The 25522-nt window shown below is 39.2% G+C and overlaps 1 protein-coding gene across 46 annotated transcripts in view; it reads right to left on the reverse strand.

The window, feature by feature from the left end:
* Nucleotides 1-25522, reverse strand: part of celf2 (cugbp, Elav-like family member 2) — a 620189-nt gene that overhangs the window by 15095 nt on the left and 579572 nt on the right. For 14 of the 46 annotated variants that reach the window (XM_079623589.1, XM_079623588.1, XM_079623585.1 and 11 more), the window contains 5 exons: nucleotides 23157-23239; nucleotides 17708-17756; nucleotides 14742-14876; nucleotides 9748-9827; nucleotides 4549-4710 (listed from right to left, as the gene is read on the reverse strand). In XM_079623589.1, the coding sequence (XP_079479715.1) occupies nucleotides 4549-4710; nucleotides 9748-9827; nucleotides 14742-14876; nucleotides 17708-17756; nucleotides 23157-23239 (509 nt within the window). Of the gene's footprint in view, nucleotides 1-4497; nucleotides 4711-9747; nucleotides 9828-14365; nucleotides 14420-14741; nucleotides 14877-17707; nucleotides 17757-23156; nucleotides 23240-25522 lie in introns of all 46 variants that reach the window. The other 32 variants (XM_079623577.1, XM_079623579.1, XM_079623572.1 and 29 more) reach the window with 5 other exon arrangements.

Below are 25522 nucleotides of genomic sequence, written 5' to 3' on the forward strand. Positions count from 1 at the left end.
GATTTATAATATACAACAAGTGTGATCTTTCAAGTGCAACACGACAAAAAGTGACAAAAAAAATGGTTTGCAGCGTGGCACATTATTGCTATGCGGCCAATTAGTACTAAATTTAAGATAGATATGTAATTTATCATTTAATCACTTTAACACAGTGAGACTGGACACTGTGTTAAGAATGGTCATCATGCTAAAATAAATGAATATATTTCAAAGACAAGAAATGCAAAATGTGGAAAATCTCTCGAAACCATAATTTGCGAGCAACTCAACTCACAAAATATAGTGCTGGGAGTGAAAACCATGCCAAATACTTAAAGGAACTAAATCACAAAATACTTGAGGAGCACTTCAAGGTATTAGACTCATACATCGGTGCCAGTGAATACTGTCATGCTAAGAGTCGCCCGTCAGTTCTGCTGGCAGTGTGTTGCTGTCCTGGGCAGTTTCTGCACATGAAAGGGGAGAGGAAAGCAGACTCTAAATGACTCTAGAGCAGGGGTCGGCAAGTAACTTTGGCCGCGGGCCAATTTTTTTTTTATCCAGTAGATGGCGGGCCAGCTACATGGAATAGGCCTATTCGTTACGGTGAAATCACAAAATATAATGCCCACAAACGTGTCCCTACTACTTGATATACAACCACTGATGAGCATAATCGGTTTTGATGAAGAAAAAAAAAACGAAAAGAAAAAAAACTATACAAATGCAGATTAGAACACAGAACCTTTTACACACTTGACGAAAGTTCTACCACTGGACCATTTAAGCACACGAGAAAATGCCGCGGATACATCTTATTAACGATAAATGAAACCCCATGTACTATTTAAATCGATTGTTGGACGTGTTATTGTACATCTGATTTAGCATTGTATTACCAATGGACTGAACAACTTTTGAACTTTATTCCTGTTTTTAAATTATTATTTATTCGGGACACAATAAGAGGTCTGCGCAGGACTGTTTTTTTCCGTCCCGCTCCCACAAGGTTCAATTCAGCAACCGCTTAAAATACTTAGAAGTAAAAGCTTAAAAGTGTTCACCTGCTTTAAAAATTTAGATCTCGTTTTCAGAATCTCAAATCTCAAAAACAAGCCGTTTTTCATTTTTTTATTTTTGGTTTTAATTTGGGGGGAAAAAAACGATTGAACGAATGATACACGGCAGTGATGCGCGGGTCAATGTATAAACAACCCGCACCCGACCGACGTTTTCAACCCGCCCGCAACTCGGACCGCAAACAAAAGAAAGAAAATACCCGACCCGCATATTGGGCCATAGACGTAGGAAGGGTGCGCATTTTTCTGAATACTGTGTTTTGTAATAAAGGCTTGATTTATTCATTTATTTCGTTTCATTTTCTTAACAATTAAGATGCTGCATGTGTTTATCCAGTCTAATCGACGTGCGCGTCTCTCCTCCGAATTTCCCAACAAAAACCCCGCCTCCTCTCAGAAAATACATAAAACTCGCATTACTGAGCTATATGCGTTTAAAAGTAGCCTATTAAAATGGCACAATGGCATTGCTCAGTTCAACGTTTTTGGGAAATCGGGCATTTTGTCCCGCGTCAGCTCTTATTCAAAAGTTAGCCTAATAACGCGCTCAACATTCAGGTAAACAGGGCTCTCAAGTTTTGAAGACAAGCTAGAGTGACACATGGGTGGTGGTGGGGGGGGGGGGGGGGGGCTGTGATGTTGATAATAATTATTAATTATTATCATTAATAATATTATTATTAGTGCTTTTGTGTTTATTATTGTTTTTATATTAGTGTTAATATTATTGGTGTTTCATTAATAATAATATTATTAGTGTTTTTGTTGTTATTATTAATGCTCAGACTTGCAGAAGATAATATTTGACACATGGCACTGACAATTCAACCAAATACAAAGTATGCTTTTTACCTGACATATTTGAAAGACAGATACAATGATTAATGCATGGCCATGGATATTATAAAATATGACATGATTTTAAAAGTGACTTATAACATCGACTATACAATACACTTTAATTTATTTAGTGCTAATAAAATTATTAAGCCTATTTGGAGAGAGAGATGTTTATAATGTAACAAGTAATGTAACACTTTCGGAAGATCACGTGAACAATTCCTTTTTTCCCCATTGGTTGTTACGTTAAATCTTACCCAGATACAATAGTACTATTTTCTGATTGGCTATTTTGTAGCCCCTTTCTTTTTTTTTGATTGGCTGTTAAGTGGCAGGCTCAACTAAGAACTCCAGGGGTGACGCGTCGCGGCGACGCGCTTGTTTCCTGCCGGTTCCATAGTGACAGCAGTGCGGCCAGAGAAGTTTTGGGCGCTGCGGCATATTAAATATATTATAAAGTTTTTCCGCGTGAGAAATACAATGTGTGGCGGGAGTGCGTGACAAAAGACTGAAATGAGTGACTGTCACGCTCAATGCGTGACACTTGAGAGCCCTGGGTAAATAAGGATGTCCCACTGTCATCTCTGCAGACTGAGCTCGTGCGTCATCCTCGCGCAGTTATTCAGCCAATAAAGTGTAGACCTGTGTATTTCATAGAACATTATGTCTAGTAGCCTAAATTACAATGGTTTAATTGGCATCTTTATTTCAAACTACCCGACCGACCGCGACCCGAATATCATTAAAAATATTTTTGGATGACTCGTAACCGCGGGTGACCGCAGGCACTCGTCGCTCCTTTTGGATCATCCCGCGCATCACTGATTCACGGGGCCTATTTGTAAACCGTTATAGTAAAAAAAAAAAAAAAAAAAAAAAAACGGACTTCCAAAATAATCCGGCGGGCCAGAAAATATTGCTGGCGGGCCAGTTTTGGCCCGCGGGCCGCCAGTTGCCGACCCCTGCTCTAGAGGATTAGGATGACATTGAACTAGACCCCTCAGACTGCTTAAAAGCTGAACGTAACCTCAAAATGACAGGGATGTGGAAAAGGCAGAAAAAGGAGAAGCAGAAGGGTGGGAGAGATGGCCCTGTCCCAATGCTCTTGCATAGTCCTTTAATCCTCACCCACTGTCCTTATGGACAAAAATGCAAGTAAATGTCGCCACCATGTTGTATCCTCTTTATATTTAGGAGGATGAAGATGGGCGTGAGTTTAACAGGGAATTTATGTATTGTTCTCATTCCAATCCAATTACACAACAGAGCCAGAGCGGGGCTTTCATTTTCTCTATAGAGAAACTGATATTTAAGAATACTGCATAAACCTTTTAAGATGATATATACTCCTCTATTACATGTATTGTTTTAAATAAAAAAATTGAATCTTTACTATTTGAATAGAACTACGTTCTTTGCCATGCATCATGCCATGGGATGAAATGTTGAATTGTGGTGATTGATCTTGGATGGTTTGGGTTAACGGAAGATTTCTTTTGCAAAAAAAAAATGCCAATGAATAAAATGAGTGGAAAAAATACTTCAGAAGCTAAGGCTGCTAAAAAACTGTTCCCACTCTGTCTGCCTTCTTGAATGTACCAAGAAAGCTGGAGTGGTAGTATCCACTAACGCAGAGGTTCTTAACCTTTTGGATTCCAAGGACACATATTGTCCACAACAATATTCAAAGGCCTCGTTTATATATATATAATTATTATTTTTCTTTTATCAAAATTTCTACCCCAATATAAAAATACTTATGGAGTCTAGAAATCACACTTAACTAATAGTTTTTTTTCAAAGAAAACGAAAGAGTTGTTGAGGGTTGTGAAGAACAACCACAAACACAATATTTTATGGAAGCTTGTTTCCGCCACAGAATAAAACATTTAAAAAGAAAATTGCAACTGTTTATCTCACAATTGCGAGTTTACATCTCACAATTCTGACTTTATTTATCAGAATTGCGAGATATAAAGTCAGAATTACGTGATATTAAAGTCGCAATTGCGTGTTATCAAATCAGACTTTTGAGATATAAACACAATTGCATGTTATAAAGTCAGAATTCAGTGATATAAGGTCGCAATTGCGTGTTATAAACTCACAATTGCGTGTTATAAACTCACAATTGCGAGATATAAACTCGCAATTCTGACTTTTTTCTCGCAATTGTGTTTATTTCTCACAATTCTGACTATAACACACAAATTGCAACTTTATATCACACAATTCTGACAGAATTGTGAGATAAAAAGTCACAATTACCTTTTTTAATTTTTATTCTGTGGCAGAAACAAGCTTCCATAATATCTTGATTTCCAGGCGGTTTAGCTTATTTTAATACCGTTTTTTTCACTATTATTATTTTAAATCAAGAGGCCCCCTTGGAAATTTAGACCCCTTGGTTAAGAACCACTGCCCTAACGGCTTCTAAAGGGCAGCACCACCCTTCATAGTTTTGAGAATGGGGACCGGTTTCGATCGAGGCACGATCGAAGTTCTACAGATGAGAGATTTGGAAAGGGGTGAAGACTAGCTCGGAGAGAGCGAGAGAGGTGGGGGGCGGGGCAGGTGGGCGGAGACAGTGACTGACTGCGGCGGCTGCGCTGGCTGTGCTGCTGGTGGGCGTGGTGTGTCCTCTTACTGCCAGATACTGTGGGGTGAGGCCGGTCAGGCCGGTCAAGCTGCCCCAGGCAGACGCGCTGTTCAACTGCTGCATCTGCTGCGCCAACTGCTGCTGCAGCCGCCGCTGTTCCTTATCCTTCTGCGTGTCGGCAAACTTCACCACCATGGGGGAGGAGCATCCCTGTGAGGACAGATTGAAAGAGAGAGGAGGAAAGCGGAAGAGAAAAAAGGGGTAAAAAAGAGGGAAAGCTAAGTATCTAGAAGAGCAATGATCTTGTGCAGAGGTACTGCATAAACCGATAATGGCACACACACAACCGCTGGAGCGACGGGAGTTCTTGGTGAAATGAGAGTCCTGTGCTGTGCTGCTGATTTTATTTCCCAGGAAAGCGATTTCCTGCTTTATAAAACTATTTCATCATCTGTCTGAGAGAGCGAGGCAGCGAGCGAGATCTCCCACCCCACAGCCCTCGCTGTACCCTGCAGACCTGCCGCATTTCCGCTAATCTCTCACGCGCTCGGTCTCTCTCCAAAGCAAACAAACGTAAACATCTTGGGCCTGACCGGTGATGCCCGTTTAACTAAAGCCCTCAGGGTCAGAATATAATGCATAGCAAGTGTTATGTTAGTTCCTGACGTGGTTATTCAACCAAAAGATTTAATTTACTCATGATCTACTCTCTCATGTTCTTCGAATTCATCGTTTTTTCCACAATAGTTGAGCAAAATGCTGATTATAATAATCTCAGGTTATAAAAAAGGTCCAAAATGGTTAATCTGATGAAAACATGTCCAGGTTACATTTTACTCCAAAATCAAAAGAAAAAAATGCATTAAGCACAAAGTATATACAAATATAAAAAATATTATTCTTATGAGAATTAAGCATATTCTAACCCAAATTCTCAATACAATAATATTGTATGTTTTATTTATGTTAATTATTATTATTATTATTTTTTGTAATAAAGTGCTGTTTTTATTTAAATCAGCAAAATTAAGGCAGATATTTAACAATATAAATACTATACCAATTTAATTTCCAATAGTGAGTCTAATTAGATTGAAGTTACTATAATGCAATACTTTAGTGTACATTGTAATACATAAAGCATACATTTAAGGCAGAAGAACAAATACTGTGATAACATAATACTTTACAATTTAAATAATATGTCTTACAATTTAAATAACCTGGGCATGAGATTCACCCAAAGATGTACCATAACAGCAGTTAACACGAACCACTCGATATATGCAAGGTCTTCTAAAGCGCTTAATTGCTTTGTGTGAGGAGCAGACCAAAATATAAATCATCACGGCGGCATGAAGTAACTGAAATTTCTCTGACGCAAGCGCACAAGTTATAGAAGGAAGACTTTGTAAATGGTGTTCAGTAAGAACATTCAGAAACACCATTACATGTATTAATATCAAAGCTGTTCCTCAGGCAACGGCAGCTAACACAGGGCAGCCATACGGAGCCACAAGAGGACGAAAGATTGAGACGAGTGCTTCAAGGCAATTATTCTACATCTCTGTCTCTTGTCTCTACCTTACAGGTGCTGATTCACTCTGATAAATCACTCCGCCGCTTTTATTGTGCTCTCTCTGAACTGCGAACCACAGACTGACAAAAAAAAGATGAAAGATCACAGACCCTCTAGAACGAGTGTGTGTGTGTGCGAGAGAGAGAGAGAGAGAGAGAGAGAGAGAGAGCATTTGAGTTTCTTGGAGGTGGAGCGCCTCACATCCACCCGGAGCATTCTACAGTGTTCCTTCCATTCGGAGCGCTGATTTTCTTATTTCTGCTCTCAGATGGAGGGGAGGTAAAAATAAAACTTGTAAGGGTGGGGGGGGGGGGGGGGATTTAACTCAAGCTGTCAATCGAGTGGTGCCATCTCCGAGTGAACATCTCAAGAGACCGAAAAAATCTCATTACTCACTCGCTCTGTCTTTCTCTCTCACACACACACACACTCACACTTTGACTTTGACTAATGTGAAAGAAGTAGATTGAAGCTAAAGTGTACAAGTTAAAATTGGTAACGCTTAGGTTAATCTTACAAAAAATGCCCAGGTCACATGCCCAGATACGTTGTTGAAAGGTTAGGTAAAAATCACCCTAACACACACCCCCATGAAATATACAGGAGCATACGAACGTGCATCTGTGGAGACACACACACACACACACACACATACACACATACATAAAAACACAGCGACGCGATCACAGAGATAAAGAGAGACAAACACATATCAAACGAGATGAACGTCCAGGGAGACTTTTGCAAACCACAGCACTGAAAACAACCCTTTGAGACGAGCAAGGCCGATCGCAACTGTGTGCGTGTGCACAGGCGCATGCATGACCACCCTCTGTCATATCCGTTTTCATTAAGCCATGGCATTCAGAAAGGCCACAAATTCCTCGGTGTGAGGGAAGGGCGAAGAGATGGCCGGAAAAAAAAAATAACACAACAACAATCCAACACAATTTACTCACTCTCATCTAAACCGGGTTATTACTTTCCCTTTGCATGTTTAGACACATACTGTGCGGATATGCAACCAGCTGACAAAAAGATAAAATATATATGTAAATGTAGCTAAGAATTGATAAATACAGGCCTTCAGAGACTTGAGAAAGCAGCTTAAATCCATTAGTGTCAACGATTTCTGATTGGTTAATAGGTGGCCTTGAATTCCGGTTGTCGGTGTTAAAAACAGCATGTCTGTAAGGGTTAACGTGCGTTGGGAAATTTGCGGAGAGTGGTGACATAAGTGTGCAAGTCGCACACACACACAGTTGCATAGTTAGGACCCTGTATTAGACAGCTGTCAGCACCCTCTGATTTGGTGTGTCAGAGCTTTGACATTTTGACAGGCACTGAGACGGACTGCTAAACTCCGCAGCGTTCTACAGGGCAATCACAATGCAAGGGCCCGTCGGAGGTCTGTTATTAAAGCGTCTGTGACATCGTCACAACGAGACCCGTCTTCTAATAGCAGACTGGTTGGGTGGTGGGTCTGGGGGGTCCTTCTTAGTTTGACCCATTTGACCATGGGTGGTTTTAGCAATGCCTGACAGTAATAACAGGGAGCGAAGAGGCACTTAATATGGTGTTAAAAGTTCTGCAGAAAAGTGACTGACTGAGGGAAAATTCTGTTTAAAAAAAAAAAGTTTCATCTTGCAACTTAGAACTTCATAGGGAAAATCTTACATGGTAGTGATACTGGCCTCCAATTCAAATAGAAATAAGAGAGAGAAAAAGATAGAGAGATAGCAAGAGAGGCTCTGTTCTAAAAACCAGTGAGCTGCCTACAGCAGTCTAATTGCCTTGGCAGCATCCGAGTGAAATGAATCCTCGTAAGTGACTGATTTGGAACGCTCTACGTAGGCAGCAACTTGTGCGTCATACACGCTTACTCGCATACTAGTTTGGGATAAGTTTGGGATGTTGATATGCTAACTGCGATAGCTTCCAGGAATCCAATAAAATCGTGAAATGTTAAATGTGGACACATTAGCATTCTGCTAAGCTATCAACGATAATCTCAATACAAGTGTTTTTTTTTTAATTGGCAAAGACGATCCATTGTCCATTATCAATAGAGTAGTGATAACTTAGTTCACTTGCAAACTAAGCAGCTTTATAGGTAAATTTGCATGTTTAACTTTTAACAAATGCAAACGCACCGAAAAGTTACCCTGGAAATCCAGAGTTTGCGCGAGAGCACAATTTGAATTTGCTCAGCGAGTCACCCTGGCATTGAGTAATGATGCTCATTAACTATGCCCTTGTAGCTGAGCTGCACCAATCACATCGGTGTATCTGATATAGGCGGGCCAGATGCGAGCTAAACAGATGACGACAGCGCTGCGACGTCGAAGTCATTAGTAAACATTGCAAGATGTATGAACACCAGTTGTTTGAAACAGCTTTGGCCGCAACAATGAACGAGTTAGACTTGCCTTTTTATCTAAAAGAGGAACAGAAGACGCCGCTCGAATCGTTCCTTTGCAAGAAGGACATTTTTGCTGTTTAGCCGAGTCTAATCTCTAAGCGTATGGGGCTTAGTCAGTGTATTGTTGTGATTGGTCGTTGTGTTATCCAATTGCAGTGAGATTTTCGAAAGCATGCTTGGTGCCGCCCCTCGAGTTGGGCGATTTTCGTTACTCAATGCCAAACCCTTAATCTTTCGGATTTGGGTCTGGATTTCCAGGCTACCGAAAAGTGACCTATTTAGAACACTCTTCATAGGCAGCAACTTGTGTCAAATGCACGGCACCTTTTGCACAAACCATACATCATGTACTTTAGAGTTTGGGATTAGCATGCTCTCAAGCTAACGGCGATATTCTAATAAGCAAAACAAAGTAGAGCGTCCAGAAAAATGGAATGAAATGCTCTATAGACAGCAAATTGTGTGCCATACAAATTGCCCTCCTCACTCACGCAACTTAAAGCTGCCGTCGGCAAGTCTGGCAGATTGAGTGGACTTAGACAAAATTTTGAATGTTTACAACTCCCCTCCCCCACTACCAACGAGCGTCCGCCCATCGTCAGTGCGTGTGTACCTGATTTTCTGTGAACGCGTCCGTCTCTTCAGCATCGATCAACACCATAGACTCGGAGGTAGGCTGCCCTGGCTAATCTATCCATAGATAGCAATAACCGAGGAATTGGAAGCTTGTTATTAGATTTTCTCTCTGCCATCACGCTTCGTACAATCTTCAGGCGAACTTCAGGCGTGTTGTGTGCATGTGATATTGTAACGTCCGCGTCTGCGCGAGGGAGGGGGATCTGTGATTTGTGCACGACCTGTGATTGACAGTCAGATCTCACTGTTTAGACCCGATGATCCGGGAGCGGTGGATTTTTGTAAAACAAAATAACACGCTCCAGGTGGAGTTAGAAGCTCGGGTTTTTTCTAAAACCACCTTATTTATGTTGTTCTGTCGGATTATAGTGTCAATTTCACTGAATTTGATCAAAAAAATGTTGCCGACGGCAGCTTTAACTCACCGTTGACTTTAATGTAGTTTGGTATTAGCATGTTGCTAAGCTAACAACTCAATAGAGGGGAGCACGCCCTTAAAATGATGCCTACATACAGTAGCTCACTAGATTTTGGAACAGAGTAGAGAGAGAGAGAGAGAGAGAGAGAGAGAGAGAGAGAGAGAGAGAGAGAGAAGACAAGGGTACAGTACCTCCATGGTTTGAGACTGATGCATGCCTTTGATTGCATTCTGTGCCATAGCCCTGGTAGAAAACGTGACAAACGCACATCCTGCAGGAAGGAGGGGAGGGACGTGGGAGGGAGGGAGGGAGGGAGGGAGGGAGGGAGGGAGGAGAGGAGAGGAAGGAGGAGAGACGAGAGAGAAACAAAACAAGACAAAAGGGTTGGACAGGTTGTTATAAAGCCAAAAAACAAAGATCGTACAAAGAACACAGCAGACAACAGTGCTATACAGTTGCTAGAATAGAACAATCAACATTCAACATTCAGCTTCAGATAAACATTCAACATTCAACATCTCAAAATACACTCAACAAAATGACTATCAGCAATGGTATCAGTTCTTTAGCTTTGTTTGGTGTGATGGCTATGCGGTTAGAGTGTGTGGCTAGTGTCATCACACACACACACACACGTACTTTGTCACGCCCCAACTCTACCTGTAGGGTTACTGCGATACCAATATTTAGAATTTTAATACCAATGCTAGTGAAATTTCACGATTCTATTTTTAAAACAAAAACATGACACTTTTATTTAAAATTTAAATTAATATAAATAATAAATTTAAGGGTTAGTTCAATCAAAATGTAAAATTTTATCATCAATTAATTTTAAGATGTCTTTATGAACTTTTTGAAACAAAGTTTTGGTGGAATGGATTTTCAACTGAGGGACAGACGTGTCTCAAGTTTCATTCAAAAATATTTAAATTTGTGCTTCAAAGATGAATGAAAGTGAGTGATTTTCCTCTCAATATTATTGTTTGTTAATACTATTGACATAAGCTGAAACTAAACCGAAAGGTATTTTCTGTACATAAATGCATAATAAAGACATACAAAAAACATAAATATGTAATATTCCTTTTTAAATAACTGTATAATCAAGCCGAGTAATCCCTGGAGGCGAGTGTGTGTTTCGGGAGAGCTTGCAATGGCATCTGGGACAAGGAGTCTTGGAACCGAAGCGGTGCAAGCGGGAGCCAGAAGAACAGGCCATATGGAGGCATGCTGGGGGAAATCGCAACCCTGTTTGAAGAGCTTTACTCTACTGTGCAGTCCAGCAGATTTATACATATTGAGGACACACACATGCTCACATGCATGGACAGTCTAGTTAATGGGTTAACTACTTCTTACACGTCTACATATGCGAATGCGCTGAGAGAGGAGTGAAAGAATGGAGGAGGAGAAAGAACAAAAGACTTGTTGTCCTGTCTTTTCATAAATGATTCCTTTAAGTGCTTTCTTTTAAGTTTGGAAACTATTTACGAGGTGATGTGTAATAACATGAACATGCTTGTCAATTTTATACTATTTTCTCTTTTTTTCCTATACTGCTACATTCTCATGCTGCCATAGACAATGATGGGGAATGTAGTTTTGTTGCACACAAACCTGTCAGCTTATAATCTGGTTAAATAAGTAGTACTTGAAAGCTTTCGTTATTCTTCACCCACAGTGCATCATTTGCATACAAAATACAGTGCATGCAACATTCACGTTACAACTTATGATCAATACCACCACGATTTCATCACGATTCTTCAAGAAAATATTGACATTCACACTGGAAGTGAGGGCATAGTGGTTGCTCATCTCAAAATGGTCAATGACATATAAGAGTAGTCACAATAAAATAAAATAATTATTCAGTTGCACACTTTTTTAAGACTTGGATTCAGGTTTTAAAAAAAAATACCATTTGGACAAAAATACCAAATTACATTTTAAATGCCACGTGACAAGGTGGTGTAACCAAGTAAAAATTATATTTTTCTTACAGCTTGAATACATGTGAATCGTAATTATTATTAAAATAATAATACTACGGTAACAAATATGATTAATTATTGATTTATAAATATAATTTTGTTTTTGGCGAGTTGCACCACATGACATTTTACAACCTGAACTAAGCTTGCCTTGTAATAAAGTCTAAATATTTTATATTTTAAGAATGATTTTAATATTTTACTTTTGTCTGCAAGATGTTGGTTGCACAATATGATTTTGATTTGACAGATAAAACAAATAAATAAAACAAAAACATTAAGCAACATCCCTTACCAACCCCACCCAAAAATACCAAAATGAATTTGAATACTGAAATTAAAAGATGCTCTTCATTGAAGAGGTGTATTTATTGTATGTATAAAATGCATTTTTGACTAAATGAAATGGCATCATGTTAATGACCCACGTGACTTGAAGTCAGCAATAATTGTGCCCTGCAATTCAGTGTTAGAACCACACGGTTGCGCTGTATATCTGCTGGCACCAGCCACCTGCTCTAGCGGACCTACCTTTCTTCTCTTTCCTCATTAGCATCTCTCTCCTCGCTATCACTCCAATACAACCTCCTTTCTGTCTTCAGAGCGGGTGAATCTGGCCCCGGCGAGTGAACCGGAGCACCGCCGCGAGTGAAAGCGCAATGAAAGGCTGTTTATTTATAGAGTTGTTTAATTAGCCTCATCATTAAAGCAGCTTTGGACACTCGAAGGGTGATATTTGTGGGCACTGGCTTGGTGCGAAACTCTAGAGAAACCATCCTCTCACACAGGGGGAAAAAAACTTTTTGCTTTCAACCCTCAAAGTCCTCGTTTTTGCTGACCTGCGACTGCACAGTTCGTTCACTGTTCGAACGAACTCTGATCTGTTTAGATGATAAGCCGTTAACGAGGAGACCGCATGAAAGAGTTTCCAAAGAAAGCGATTAATTATTCTTATTCCGCAGCCCTCTGGAATACTTGATGGTGATTGGTCAATCGTGGCATTCTGGGGTCAAATAATTTTTCGCATAATGAGAGCAAAACGGCATAATTGTCGCAGGGAACTGGTTTTCTGTGCTATGTTTTTTTTTTCTTTTCACATATTCAAATAATTTGTACTTTAATTAATGTATTAGTCAGCTATATTTCTCGCAATAATGACTGAGTGACTGTATATTTTTGTCGTAGTTGTGGCGAAAACAATGCAAACAAAGGTATAAATAACTGGCAGTGTCATCAAAAGGGAATAAACGAGGGATACGGTGCGATACGGAGGGACAGAGAGAGCGAGAGATTAGTTTTTTTGAAGAAAGTGGGGTAGCTCCCAGGGCACTGCGCTCACATGTGGCCTGATCTATATTTTATTAATAGTGAAGTTCAATGATGATTGATAGACCGCTTTAATAGCGATGCGAGAGTCCTGGTAAAGTCATCCTACTCCATGGGATTTAGCGTACACCTCATTTACGTACACATTTACTCATCTATTTATTCATCCAATCCTTTTTTTTTATGGTAGGGGGCTGCTAGTTCCTCTCATTGAAGCCTTTCAAATATATCTCCAACCACTCGCTCAGGGAATAAAGTTAATCTCCTGTGGAATTAAAATATTCATGAGGACAGGAGGGAAAGACGGAAAATAAGGACTGCGGAGGAGTAGCGCGAATGAGCGGAGGATGGAGGGACGACTAGAGGAGTGGATGAGGAGGATAAACGAGTGATATAAGAGGGCTGTATGCGAAAGCTGAGCATTGTGGGAAGATGGAGGTACGGTGTAATTCCCTACAGGTTACATCAAGCTGGAAAAATCTTCAACACTATCATGTCCCACAAATATTCCCATGATTCTTGAGGAAGTCGAACAACCTCACACACAGAGCGAGAGACTGACTTTGCTAAGTAGCAGACCTTTGAACTTGAAAGCTGGAATAAAAAACTAAAAAAACTAACCAGTATCTCTAACCACCACGTTTGATTTAAAATGTGCACAAGTGTACATTTCACTAAGTGACTTAAAAAGGTTTTTCACTTACAATGGAGGTCAATTGGCCAAGTGTACAACAGTTGCTCCATAGACTTACAGTATAAGTGCATTTCAAAAGTTTTTTTTGTTTGTTTTTTTACAAGATTAAATAAAAGTTAAAACCAAGATCAATGGTAATCGACAATAGAGCAATGACCTAAAGGTTTATGTGTAATAAATTATGTTGAATTATGTAAAATATTTCTTTCTAAAGGTACTTTTAGTAATGTCTATTTGATGCTTTTCTCATTTAACACAATAATGACTTTAAATTATATTTTGGGGGTAATTTGATGTGCGAAAAATTTAGATGGATTAATCGACACATCATGTAATTACTTTGATTAAAATTTGAATCAACTTACAGCCCTAATTATTAAGTTCCTTGCACCTAAAACACTAGTTTTTACTGTGACGTGTACAACGAAACGAGGCTTTAAGACTTCTATATGTACATGAGCCCTGTTATGATTGGCTATATGTCTGCTGTAGATCCAACTAGATCTCACGAGAAAACCTAACTATTTTACGGGGTGGCGATTTTGTATAAATTTGTACAATGTGTGTGTTTTGTATGTATGTCTAACATCATTGGGTGTAAGCAGATTGTACGAAAACATACGAATAAGATCGTTCAAATGTATACGATTAGTCAAAAACGTAAAGTAGTTACAAACTGCCATGAGATTGTGTTGGTAGCTCACCCTGTTTTTCGTCAGGACGGCACAAGCGGCTGAATACTGAATAGGTGATGATGTATAAATGTGGGCGGGCATATGTTAATGAGCTTACGTTTTTGCTGCTTACAGTGTCCAGTCCAGTGTGTCCCCATAGAAAGTGAAAATTCTGAGTGACGCAAAACAATCACTGCCAATCAGAACATATTTGTCATTTGATATATAGATACATGGAATGCTTTATTTGACCAATGAGGTTTCACTGTGGGCGTGGCTACCCAGTGTGATGCTTCATTGCAATTGCTTCACCTGCTTAGCTCATAGTGTTAGTTTCACATTTGCTTTGATATTGTTAGAGCACACGTGATTATTTCAAACAAGAAAGACAAATCTTGTTTTCCACCATATGCTTCCTTTTAAAAAGTAGAAACAAATGTCGAAACCCTGAGAGATATATATATATATATATACAGTACGTGTGTGTGTCTCACCTCGGCTGAGTCCGTCTGGTCCCCTCAAGATGCGGCACTCCTCGATCTGTCCGAAGGGAGAGAACATGACCCGGATGTCGTTCTCATTGCATTTCTTCGACACCATGCCGATGAACAGCTTTCTGTCCTCCACCGCTGAGCGATAGGAAGGGTGGAAAAAACAAATGAGACCAACGTGTGGGAAAAAAAAGGTGTGATCACGTGATCAACATCTCATTAGCACATCAAGCCTAGACACACACAACAGCAAATTTGCGTTTGGTTCTCTTTGATGTTTTCTCTCAATGACCCAGGCGCTCTCTTTTGCCTGTAATCTGTGTGTGCTGCCTTCAAGTCCTTCTGGGATGTTCCTATTTACGAGCTCGGAGGCCGTGATTATGATGCCATGTGCATTTTTGGTCGAAATAAAATGGATGCGTTGAGAGATTTCATTTTTATGTCTCTCTTACAGTTCATAAAGACAGAAAGCTCTTTAGCACTAATGCACCAAAATGAAGAGGAAATTGTGCATTAGGTGTGTAACTGATGCTTTATTTATGTATTTTATCATTATCTGCCACATAGAGTGATGGGAAATGTAGTTTTGTTGCTCACCTCATTAACTGGCTAAATGCGTAGTAATTTCAGGCAAACTCTATTGCTATTTTTCATCAACAGTAGATAAAGTGCGTACAAACTACACTGAACAACAAAATATCAGCTTGTATGGAATCTTTTGGCTAATTTGATTTAGCTTTCAGCTTCCTACAAGATTGTAAACAAAAAAAAACAGTTCAATTTAACACATTTTACAGTGTGATCTTGTGAATATGCATGGAAACACATTTCAAACTTAAAGTAAAACATAAATGAAACAAATTGCAGATTCATGCCCTCCAACTGTGACTTTAAATCGTACCATGTGAATGTATTACTTATTTTAAATGCTTTATCACAATTACCACAATTAATCAGATTATTAGTCACTATTAATCTGAAATAGAAATGCGCTTCCATACAGTAAATATCACTCAAAACTTGAAGGCAGTGTGAGAAAGTGCGAACCTTCAGATGTTTCTAATCTGAAATGATCGGAATAATGGGAGAAGGACTGAACAAAACAAAAAAGAGAGAGATAAATAAAACAATGAAATTGTATATTTGGTGACGGTTTTCAGTTGTGTGGTTGTGTATGCTTGAGTGAGTGACAAAGAGAGAGACAGAGAGAGAGAGAGGGGGGGGGGGGGGGGGCAGGCAACTGTAATCCAATTTTTTTTAATGAAGAATGTGTCAGCTCTTACCGCTGGGCGGCCGATAAGCAAGCCGCTGCACTCTGGGAAATCGATAGCTCACTTGTTTATTTTGCTGTTTGAATTGTTTGTGCATTTAACAGCGACAGGATGAGCCAGCGATAAGTGCTGTTTCAAAGGCTTCGTCTTTACTCACACACGGTGTCAAATCAGAAGATTAACCGTGCGCACACACAGGAGTTTGATGGGTTACAGTGTTCACTAATGAGCAGAATAAATGCATTACAGCTGTGTTTACAGTAAACATTTGATATGATATCATCTACGCGAGACGCCTTATGGAGGGTCACGTATGTAACACCACTGTCACTCAGAGACACAGATCCTTTTCCACCGACAAGCCACGAGCCCAATCTGACTTTGAATGCTGTTCTTTTATACTTTCTATTGACTGAAAAAATATAAAATATTAAGAAGCACAACCATTTTCAACATAGGTAATAATTGTTAATAAGAAATGTTAATAATGACCGCTTTGCCATCGCAGGACTAAAATGACATCTACAATGAAAATAAAAATGTTTTAATTGTAATAATTAGTGCTGTCAAATCGATTAATCACGATTAATCACATCTAACATAAAAGTTTTTGTTTAGGCTACATACTATATGTGTGTGTGTGTGTGTGTGTGTGTGTGTGTGTGTGTGTGTGTGTGTGTGTGTGTGTGTGTGTGTGTGTGTGTGTGTGTGTGTGTGTGTGTGTGTCTGTGTATACAGTATACAGATAAACATATACAGGTGAATCTCGAAAAATTTTAATATTGTGCAAAAGTTCATTTATTTCAGTAATTCAACTTAAAAGGTGAAACTAATATATTATATAGACTCATTACATGTAAAGTGAGATATTTCAAGCCTTTATTTGTTATAATTTTGATGATTATGGCTTACAGCTTATGAAAACCTCAAGTTCAAAATGAGAATATTGTGAAAAGGTTTTCATAAGCTTTAAGCCATAATCATCAAAATGAAATATCTCACTTTACATGTAATGAGTCTATATAATATATTACTTATTTACTGAATTAAATTAACTTTTGCACGATTTTCAAATTTTTGAATATACCCACATATATTATGTAGACAAAAACATTTATGTTAGATGCGATTAATCGATTGGACAGCACTAGTAATACTATTTCACAATATTGCTGTTTTAATGTATTTTTTGATCAAATAAATAGCCTTGGTGAGTATAAGAGACTTATTTCAAAAACATTATAAAATCTTACTGACCCCTAATTTTTGTATGGTGCTGTATATAAAGCAAAATTGGTCAACTGCAGTAAAACCATGTTACCGCATGTTTGCTTGTGAGCATAGTAACATAGTCCTCATAGTCATCCGTCAAGTCAGAGTCTGAAAGAGCTCAGCAAATCCCCCGGCCGAGCACCAGCTCCTTTTCGGTGGGCTTCCTAACCACATCTATACAATCTTTTTGTGAGCGATATGGTTTATTTGAGTGTGTGTACACGTGTGCGGTTCACTACCAGGGCAAACACTTAAACTATTCTTGACCCGCGGCCCTCCTGGGTTTCAATAATTCAGCCATCTCCCAGTCTCACACACACACAAACACACACACACACACAGAGACACAACCACAGAGACAAACCCCCAGAACAAACGCACAGTCGGACGACTTGTGAAAAACAAGAGACGCATACAGACACTCACCATTTGATTTCTCACTGTCTGCGGGCTTCATCTGTATGGGATGGTGCATCTGAAACACAGGACACACACGGGTTACATTTACACAAACAGCACATTTACTACAACACACTCATTAACGCTCACGCCAGCACATAATCAACCCCGTCTCGCTGCCGCACTGATGTTCTACATTATCGCTGTAATCTCGTTAATGTGTCGTCATTTTTTCCGCTGACTCAATTCTTCATCTCGATAGACGCTGGCGGAATGAAGACGTACGCGTGTCGGGGGTTTGATGAAGGTGATTTGTCAGCACTTTGCCGATGAAATGTTTATTGCATTCCATCTTTCTCTCGCGTACTTGGTCTTGTTCTCTTAATCTCCATCCAACGATTTTTTTTGTCTGCTCTATTTTTTAATAGTCAGTCTATGCACATACGTGGCAAGATAGATGTTTTTGGAGGTTTCATTGTGTCACACTGTATCTTCAGCTTTTTGTTTTAAGGTGTTGTGTGTACGGCATCTGCCTCTTTATTTCCATGTCTTCTCTCTAAGTGTGTGTGTGTGTGTGTGTGTGTGTGTGTGTGTGTGTGTGTGTGTGTGTGTGTTCACATGCAGCCGTCACGGAGCGTGTGGATATCTGTTGTCATCCTCTCCTATTAAAGGCCATGACACTATATACATTTGCTCTCAAAACACACACACGCACATACACACACACATACACACACACACACACACACACACACACACACACACACACACACACACACACACACACACACACACACACACACACACACACACACACACACACACACACACACACACACACACACACACACCTGAAAGCGTTCAACATCTGCAGCTGAATACAGAGTGATAGCTCCATAACTCTTGGGTTGGATCGAATTATAAAAGCAGTCAGAAATAACTGAAGATATCCCTTTACTTCATTTCAACTCTGACCTTTGACCTTCACCACACACCCACACATCCACGGTCTTTGATGGTTTGCCATGCTGCCGGCATCCTCTACAGGCTTCAGATCCTGTAGGACACAAACGCTCTTTCTGACCGTGGCTAGAATACTTACAAGTTTTAAAAACACTCTGTTTGTTGAAAAATTAATTAATTATTAAATCATATATACACAGTAGTGGCTAAAAGTGATGTCTGGAGGGGATAGCTCAGAACAAAACACTAAACTTGGTTAAGCTATTTATCTGACAAAATTATTTGGCAAAAAAAGAAAGAAAAAGAAAAAGAAAAAGAAAGTTCACGGGAAAAAGCAAACACTGACTACAACATTTATTGTGTCTCTCTTGTTTTTGCGCGTTCATAAATTCTCTGTATGACAGCCAGGCCAAAAAGTGTTTCTGCACAATTTGGCATGTTTCATTGTATCACCACAAATATAACAATTGACTCCAAGCACAGTTATGCAATGTACTTACAAAATCTTGACCACAGTTTTAATAACATCTGAAAAATAGATGGCTAAGCCAATTTTTCTAGGCCAGGCATCATGTGCCGTGTGCCTATTGTAGGTGGACAGGGTCATCATACGCAGAATGTGTTGTGACACATTCCTCCCCATAACCATCATTAGAATGTTGTGTGCCACAGTAGACCCTCTGTTAACCCGGACCAGACGGGATAGCCTTCATTGCCCTCGTGCATTGATGAGCCTTGGGCGCCCAACACCCCGTCTCCGGTTTGAGGTTTGTCCCTCCTCGGACCACTGATGATAAATTCTCACCACTGCTGACCGGGAGCAACACACAAGCCTTGCCGTTTCAGAGACACTCTGACCCAGTCGCATTGCCATAACAATTTGACCCTTGTCAAAGTCGCTCAGATCTTTATTCCTCCCCATTTCTCCTGCGTCCAACATGTTTGTCTGTTTTTACCATCTAATCTACCCACCAGAGTTTCATATGTGGACTTGTTAGATGATCAATGATATTTTCTTCACCTGTGACTAGTCATAATGTTTTGGTTCATCAGTGTATGTCGCATTTTTGCGTTAATACCTCGCAATTGACCCTTCACAGGGAGTTTGATGGACAGGCGATTTGACCAATCATAATCCGCCATCCGCCAAATCCACCATTTGTGTCCAACAAAGCAGTCAGGAGAGTTAGTGGAGTAACGTTGGAGGATTTGAACTTGAAAAACGGAGTGTACTGACTCCTTTTTAAAACAACACTTCTTGTGTTCATTCATGTTTATTTGATGCTGTAAATGAACTAGAAGGAAGAGATGATCGGTTCACAAGCAGCTTTAACTGAGGCGACACAGCGATCTGTCAGACACATTAAACGGCATTTATTGTTTATCGGTATATTTATTTAAAAAATGCCCAAATTTGAGACTTAGTTTCATATCAAAAGTAACCTGGTGTGTCCTGTCTATCTGTGCGTTGTCAGTGTCCTCTTTGCTCCGCGATGCAACAGTAACTAAAGGGTTCGTCTTTGCGAACGGTCAATTATGAATTTTTTTTCTAAGACTTGAGAGTTTATAACAGGATTCTGACTTTATTCAGAAATTCCACAACTCCAAGTTTAGCAAATATATCGCAATTTTGAAAATGTACAAAAGCCGTGCGATATGGCTGTGAACCAGCACTGCCGTAGGTAATCACAGCGCGCTGATATACAGCCATATCGCACAGCTATTCGCGGGATATTGTGCTTATACGAGTTCGACGGCACAAGTGCATAAATAAATGAGAAACGACAACGTAGTGTCTTTAAAAACCCTCTTCTGTGCAGAACTACTTCCTTCCGCCACGGATTCAAATCTCAAGATGACAGTTTGACGTGAGCCCAAGCCTCCATTTTAAAACGTCACTTTAGAACTTGTAACGAAGGAACGTTGGGTCGCTTCATTGAAGCTTATTGTATGATGTAGACTGTAGAGTAAAGCATTATGAGAGAGAGATAGACTAGCGCGTGCACTACCTGCATCTAGCTGATATTCTCCAGGTCAATCTTATATTCATAATCACAAGTTATTTACCGGTATATACAATATTACTTATTGATAAATAACACTTAAATAAACAATATCAGCCAATATAAAAGTATAAGAAGTTTGTACAATAGGAAATAAATGCAAGCAAACAGTTCAGTCAAAAGTACAAAAGCAGCGCTAGTTATTTTAGCCTAGAGGATTTCAGTTAAATAAAAATATAAAGTTCTGAAACTATGCCCTTAGCCAAAATCAATTTGCTCTGCAACCAGAAATAGATTAATAAGACCAAAGTCTGCCCATTTGAAATACCCAAAATGAATTATACCTCATGTTTTAACACTATCTATCTACAGCACATGAAAGCAAGCGGCAAATTCCTGAACGACTGGCCGAGATAAAGCTTTTCTCGGCGGGAACATAAGCGCTGTGCGCCCGCTTAAAGTCTAGAGCTCACAATCTCCAAAAAACGTAGAAACAAATGGTCAAATATGCACTATGTTTATATACAAGTCACCTATTTGATGTCTAAATAACTACATTCTCGCCTAAAAACTCTTAAAACTACATTCCGTGACATAAATTTATCGTACATTTTGTGAAATGATGGTGGTTTGCTGCTTGTCCGTCATGACGCTCTCTGTGAGAAATGTTGCGGAGTGATACAAACGAGGAAACGGTTACAGTTCTGATATCGCACGAAAACCTTTTTTTTCATGATTGAGTGTGTAGTCCAGTGGTTTGATGACACACGGTGTGTTTGGGTGAAAGATCACAAGAGTCAGACAGATGGACACACAGTGGGGAATAAATAAGCTGCCACACACACACACACACAAACAGAGAGAGCGGTGAATGATAATTAATAAAAAAAAACCAAATATTGCAACTACCTTTAATGGAGCGCACACACACACTCGCAAACACTCTCAACCAGACGAGGCCTTCTTGAAACCAATTCAGACGGTGTAATTGATAACATCTGTCAAAGTTATATGCAGATAACCTACTGACACACACTCGACGGTGGAAATGTTTTAAACAACGCAATCAAATAGAGCAATAGGGAGATATAAGGAGTGTAGTAAAGTAAAATAAATGTTTAGTTGTTTTGTCTACTTTCGCTAAGTTTTTTATTAAGTTTTACAAATAAACATTATTATTATATTAAATTAGCCATCACAGAACTTCGTACATCTCTACAGAACTGGAATGCATTGATCTAATTCAACACATAGCCAAGCCTCAGCCAACATTTTTAAATCTGCAACTTTTCCATCAAAATAAGTTTCAAGTCTTCAGAATCCATTGGGACCTCTTCATACGCGGCTGTTATTACTGTATACAAATGTCTACTGACCAAAAACTTCACAACAAGCATATTGCCAACACTAAACTGATCTTGTAGTGTGAAAGCAGTCTTCAGTGAACTGAATTAATGCACAATCACATAATGAGAGAGAGAGAGAAGGAGATGAATTCGTTCACAGCTGGAGGACACTTTAACAGACATGTCCTACATTAGCCTTCACACACACACGCCGTTCAGAGACGGCCTGATTATGGCAGCAATTGATATGATAATCTTATGTGACATCTCTAGGTCTGCCGTGGGCTAAAGAGTTCAGAATTGGAAAAAAAGACATTTCTAACTAAACAAAAAGATGATAAGACGACAATGAGAGTAAACACAGACACTAAAAGCAAGAATACAGTTCATCTGTCAGTTTTACTGACAACACTATTATGTTGTCATCAAATACATTTTGTTTTGACTGTATGGGCAACCTCACATTTCATTTTATTACAAAAGACAGTAACCTTCGATACTGTTTTATGTATTCACACACACACACACACGCACACGCACACGCACGCACACACGCACGCACGCACGCACCTATCGGCGTTACCTTTGTCATCGTCTAACGCTTAAGTACAGTTAATCTTTAAAAATACTAAATGCTTAATTGTTAAATCATTATTATTTTTTTTTTTTCAAAATGAATTTTGGGATATTTTATTTTTGTATAATATGATGTTGTAATGCTTAAAATCACTTGTAAAACTAAACTCATATTTTTTTTTTATTTTATCTGTTAAAATAGTGTATACTTTGAATACATGCCATTTATCGGTTATCAGCCACAATTTATTTAAAATAAAATAATACAAAATAATAATTGGTGGTTTTCGAACAGAATTGTAAAAATCTTACTGACCCCACATTTTTGAACGTGCCCATTTTGTGTTCGGATTTGGAAGGCACGGGCTCTGATTTCACGACTACATACATCATCTCAATGTCAGGAAGCGCAAATTATAAACTCGTTAACGTTTCCTCAACCCGACTTCATACATTTTCCTGAATTACCACCTCTAACAAAAGGAAAGCAGATTAAAAAACTTGAAACTGTCGTCGTTTGAATGAGGAATTCTCTGCCTCGCTAGCTTTCAGAGAGAGACAGACATGAGCAGATAAACAAAAGCTCACCCCAGTTAAGGTCTTTATGTTGTGCAGTGCATTCTGGGCCTCCAGGGCAGCTTTCCGTGTGTAGAATGTGACAAAACAGCACCCTGGGAAAACAGAGAGAGAGAGAGAGAGAAAGAGAGAGGTAAGCATTTTAAGCATGCAATAAGCCAAGTGAATTTGATCTTTTTCTTTTCGTCTCACTACCTGCTGAGAGAGAAAACAATCTCACTGCTGTCACACAGATCTCTGCCAAACTACACCACAGAAAAGATAAGGGACGAGGGAGAGAAAGAGAACCAGAGTGAGAGGAAAGAGCCTAATATTTGATGCTTAATAAACAGCCATGTGGAACGGGATTGTGGACCAATGAGATTTCACTGTGGGCGGGGGTACCCACATATTCTGTGTGTGAAATCGCATACTGTCCGAGTAGATACAACAATTGAATTTGGATTTACTTCATGATGGTTAAAAAAAGTATGTTCTATATGTTCTATACTACTTCCACCATGTTGTTATTGTCATGTGACCAACCCTTGTCAGTTATACGTTGCTGCACTAGCATTAATAAATCCTCTCCCGTGGCCTCATGGGATAGTAAAGTGTCCATCGTATGTGTACTTTAGAATCTCGTTGGAAGTAGTACACTGGTTTTACCAGTCAATCTTGGACTTATACTATGTATTTGTTCAAAGTATTCAAACTGGTAACTAGTGTATGTGTCTTTTTGATCCAGACTCAGACTCATGAGTCATTTGCTTATGAATCAGACTACACTGGTCATGTCATATTTTTCTGTGCAGCCTGTGAGGACAACCAAATGCAAAGATGTGTTTATTTTTATGTTTGTGTTCATGGTTGTTTTACCAACTATTGTTGTTATTGTTAACTAAAACTAAGACTAAACCTATTGAAAATAATTTTCTTTAATTAAAAAAAAACTGAAATAAAATAAAATATAAATATTACATGAAAAAAAAAACTTGAAATTAGAAGTAATGTCAACTAACTGAACTGAAATAAGTTTGTTAAAGTATTACAATTACTAACACTAAAACTGAAATAAAATAAATTAAATCAAAATATAAAAATATAAAAGATAATAAAAAATGACAAAAGCACGTAACACTAAAACCTAAACTAAAATTAAAACAAAAAGTAAAAATATTTTTAAAAAGCATATTCCAAAAATGTATAAATAACATATAATCAATAATCCTAAAAGCACAGCACAGCACAGCTTACATTTATACATTATGTATACATTTATACATACAAACTAAATATGTGCCATGGCACTGGAGATTCAGCTCTGTCTGTGAAGTGATGCAGGAAACACTGAATGGACGTGTTCCACTAACATTTGACAATTGACAATCACAAAGTCACGATACTTTTTGTATCCACCCAAAAAAGATGGAGCAAAAAGCTATGTCCTTCATCAGAAAAATATAAACGACTGTGCAGTATGTGTCTGCACACATCGCTGTCCTTGACTGGACATTGGAGTACAGAAACACGCACACGAACACACACACACACACACACACACACACACACACACACACACACACACACACACACACACACACACACACACACACACACACACACACACACACACACACACACAGACACACACACACACACACACACACAATCAGCTGGGGATCTGTGTGTGTGTGCATGTGTGTGTGCGTGCGTGCGCGGCTAAAGCAAGCTGAGAGTGCTTGCATGTTTTATTTAGAGAGAAAAGAGAAGAGGAACAAGAAAAAAAAATAGAGTGAACTGAATCCCTCTTTTACTGCCAAGGAGAATTTTGGCAGGATAAACTAAGGACTCACTCATCCCTGGCAACAGTGAAGTCCAGTCTATGGCCAAAACAACCCTGTTCCCAGTGTTACACACACACACACCAGACACTGGTAAGCGATCATATACATTTAAACTCCCAACATGCCTGAAACATTCCCATCAGTCAACATTGACAATGGTCGTGGTCGGGGGGCTGAATTGTTCTGGGCCATTAACACAAAGGTTGCAGGTTCAATCCCAATTAAGTGTGACCCAGGCACTGAAGTATTAAAGAGATCCCAGTTCGGATCAATCATCATTGTGCCTGAGGTAAAACACTGACCCCAGGGGTCTCAAAAACTTAAACAAGGATACCATAGCAACCTCGAAACGCAAGCATCTACTAAATGGACATGTGGTCTTAGCCTCGGAGCGTTCGCTGACTGTCCGAACAATGTGTTACGCAAAATTACCAAGAGCTTTCTCAAAACTGTGAGTCCTCACCACAACTATAACGTTAACGGCAAAGAAGAATTATATCGTTGGAATCAATTTCCATTGACAGCCAATCAAAATCCATTCGACTTTATAAA

This window comes from Phoxinus phoxinus (genome assembly GCF_949152265.1).
Source record: "Phoxinus phoxinus genome assembly, chromosome: 9".
Taxonomy (NCBI): Eukaryota; Metazoa; Chordata; class Actinopteri; order Cypriniformes; family Leuciscidae; genus Phoxinus; species Phoxinus phoxinus.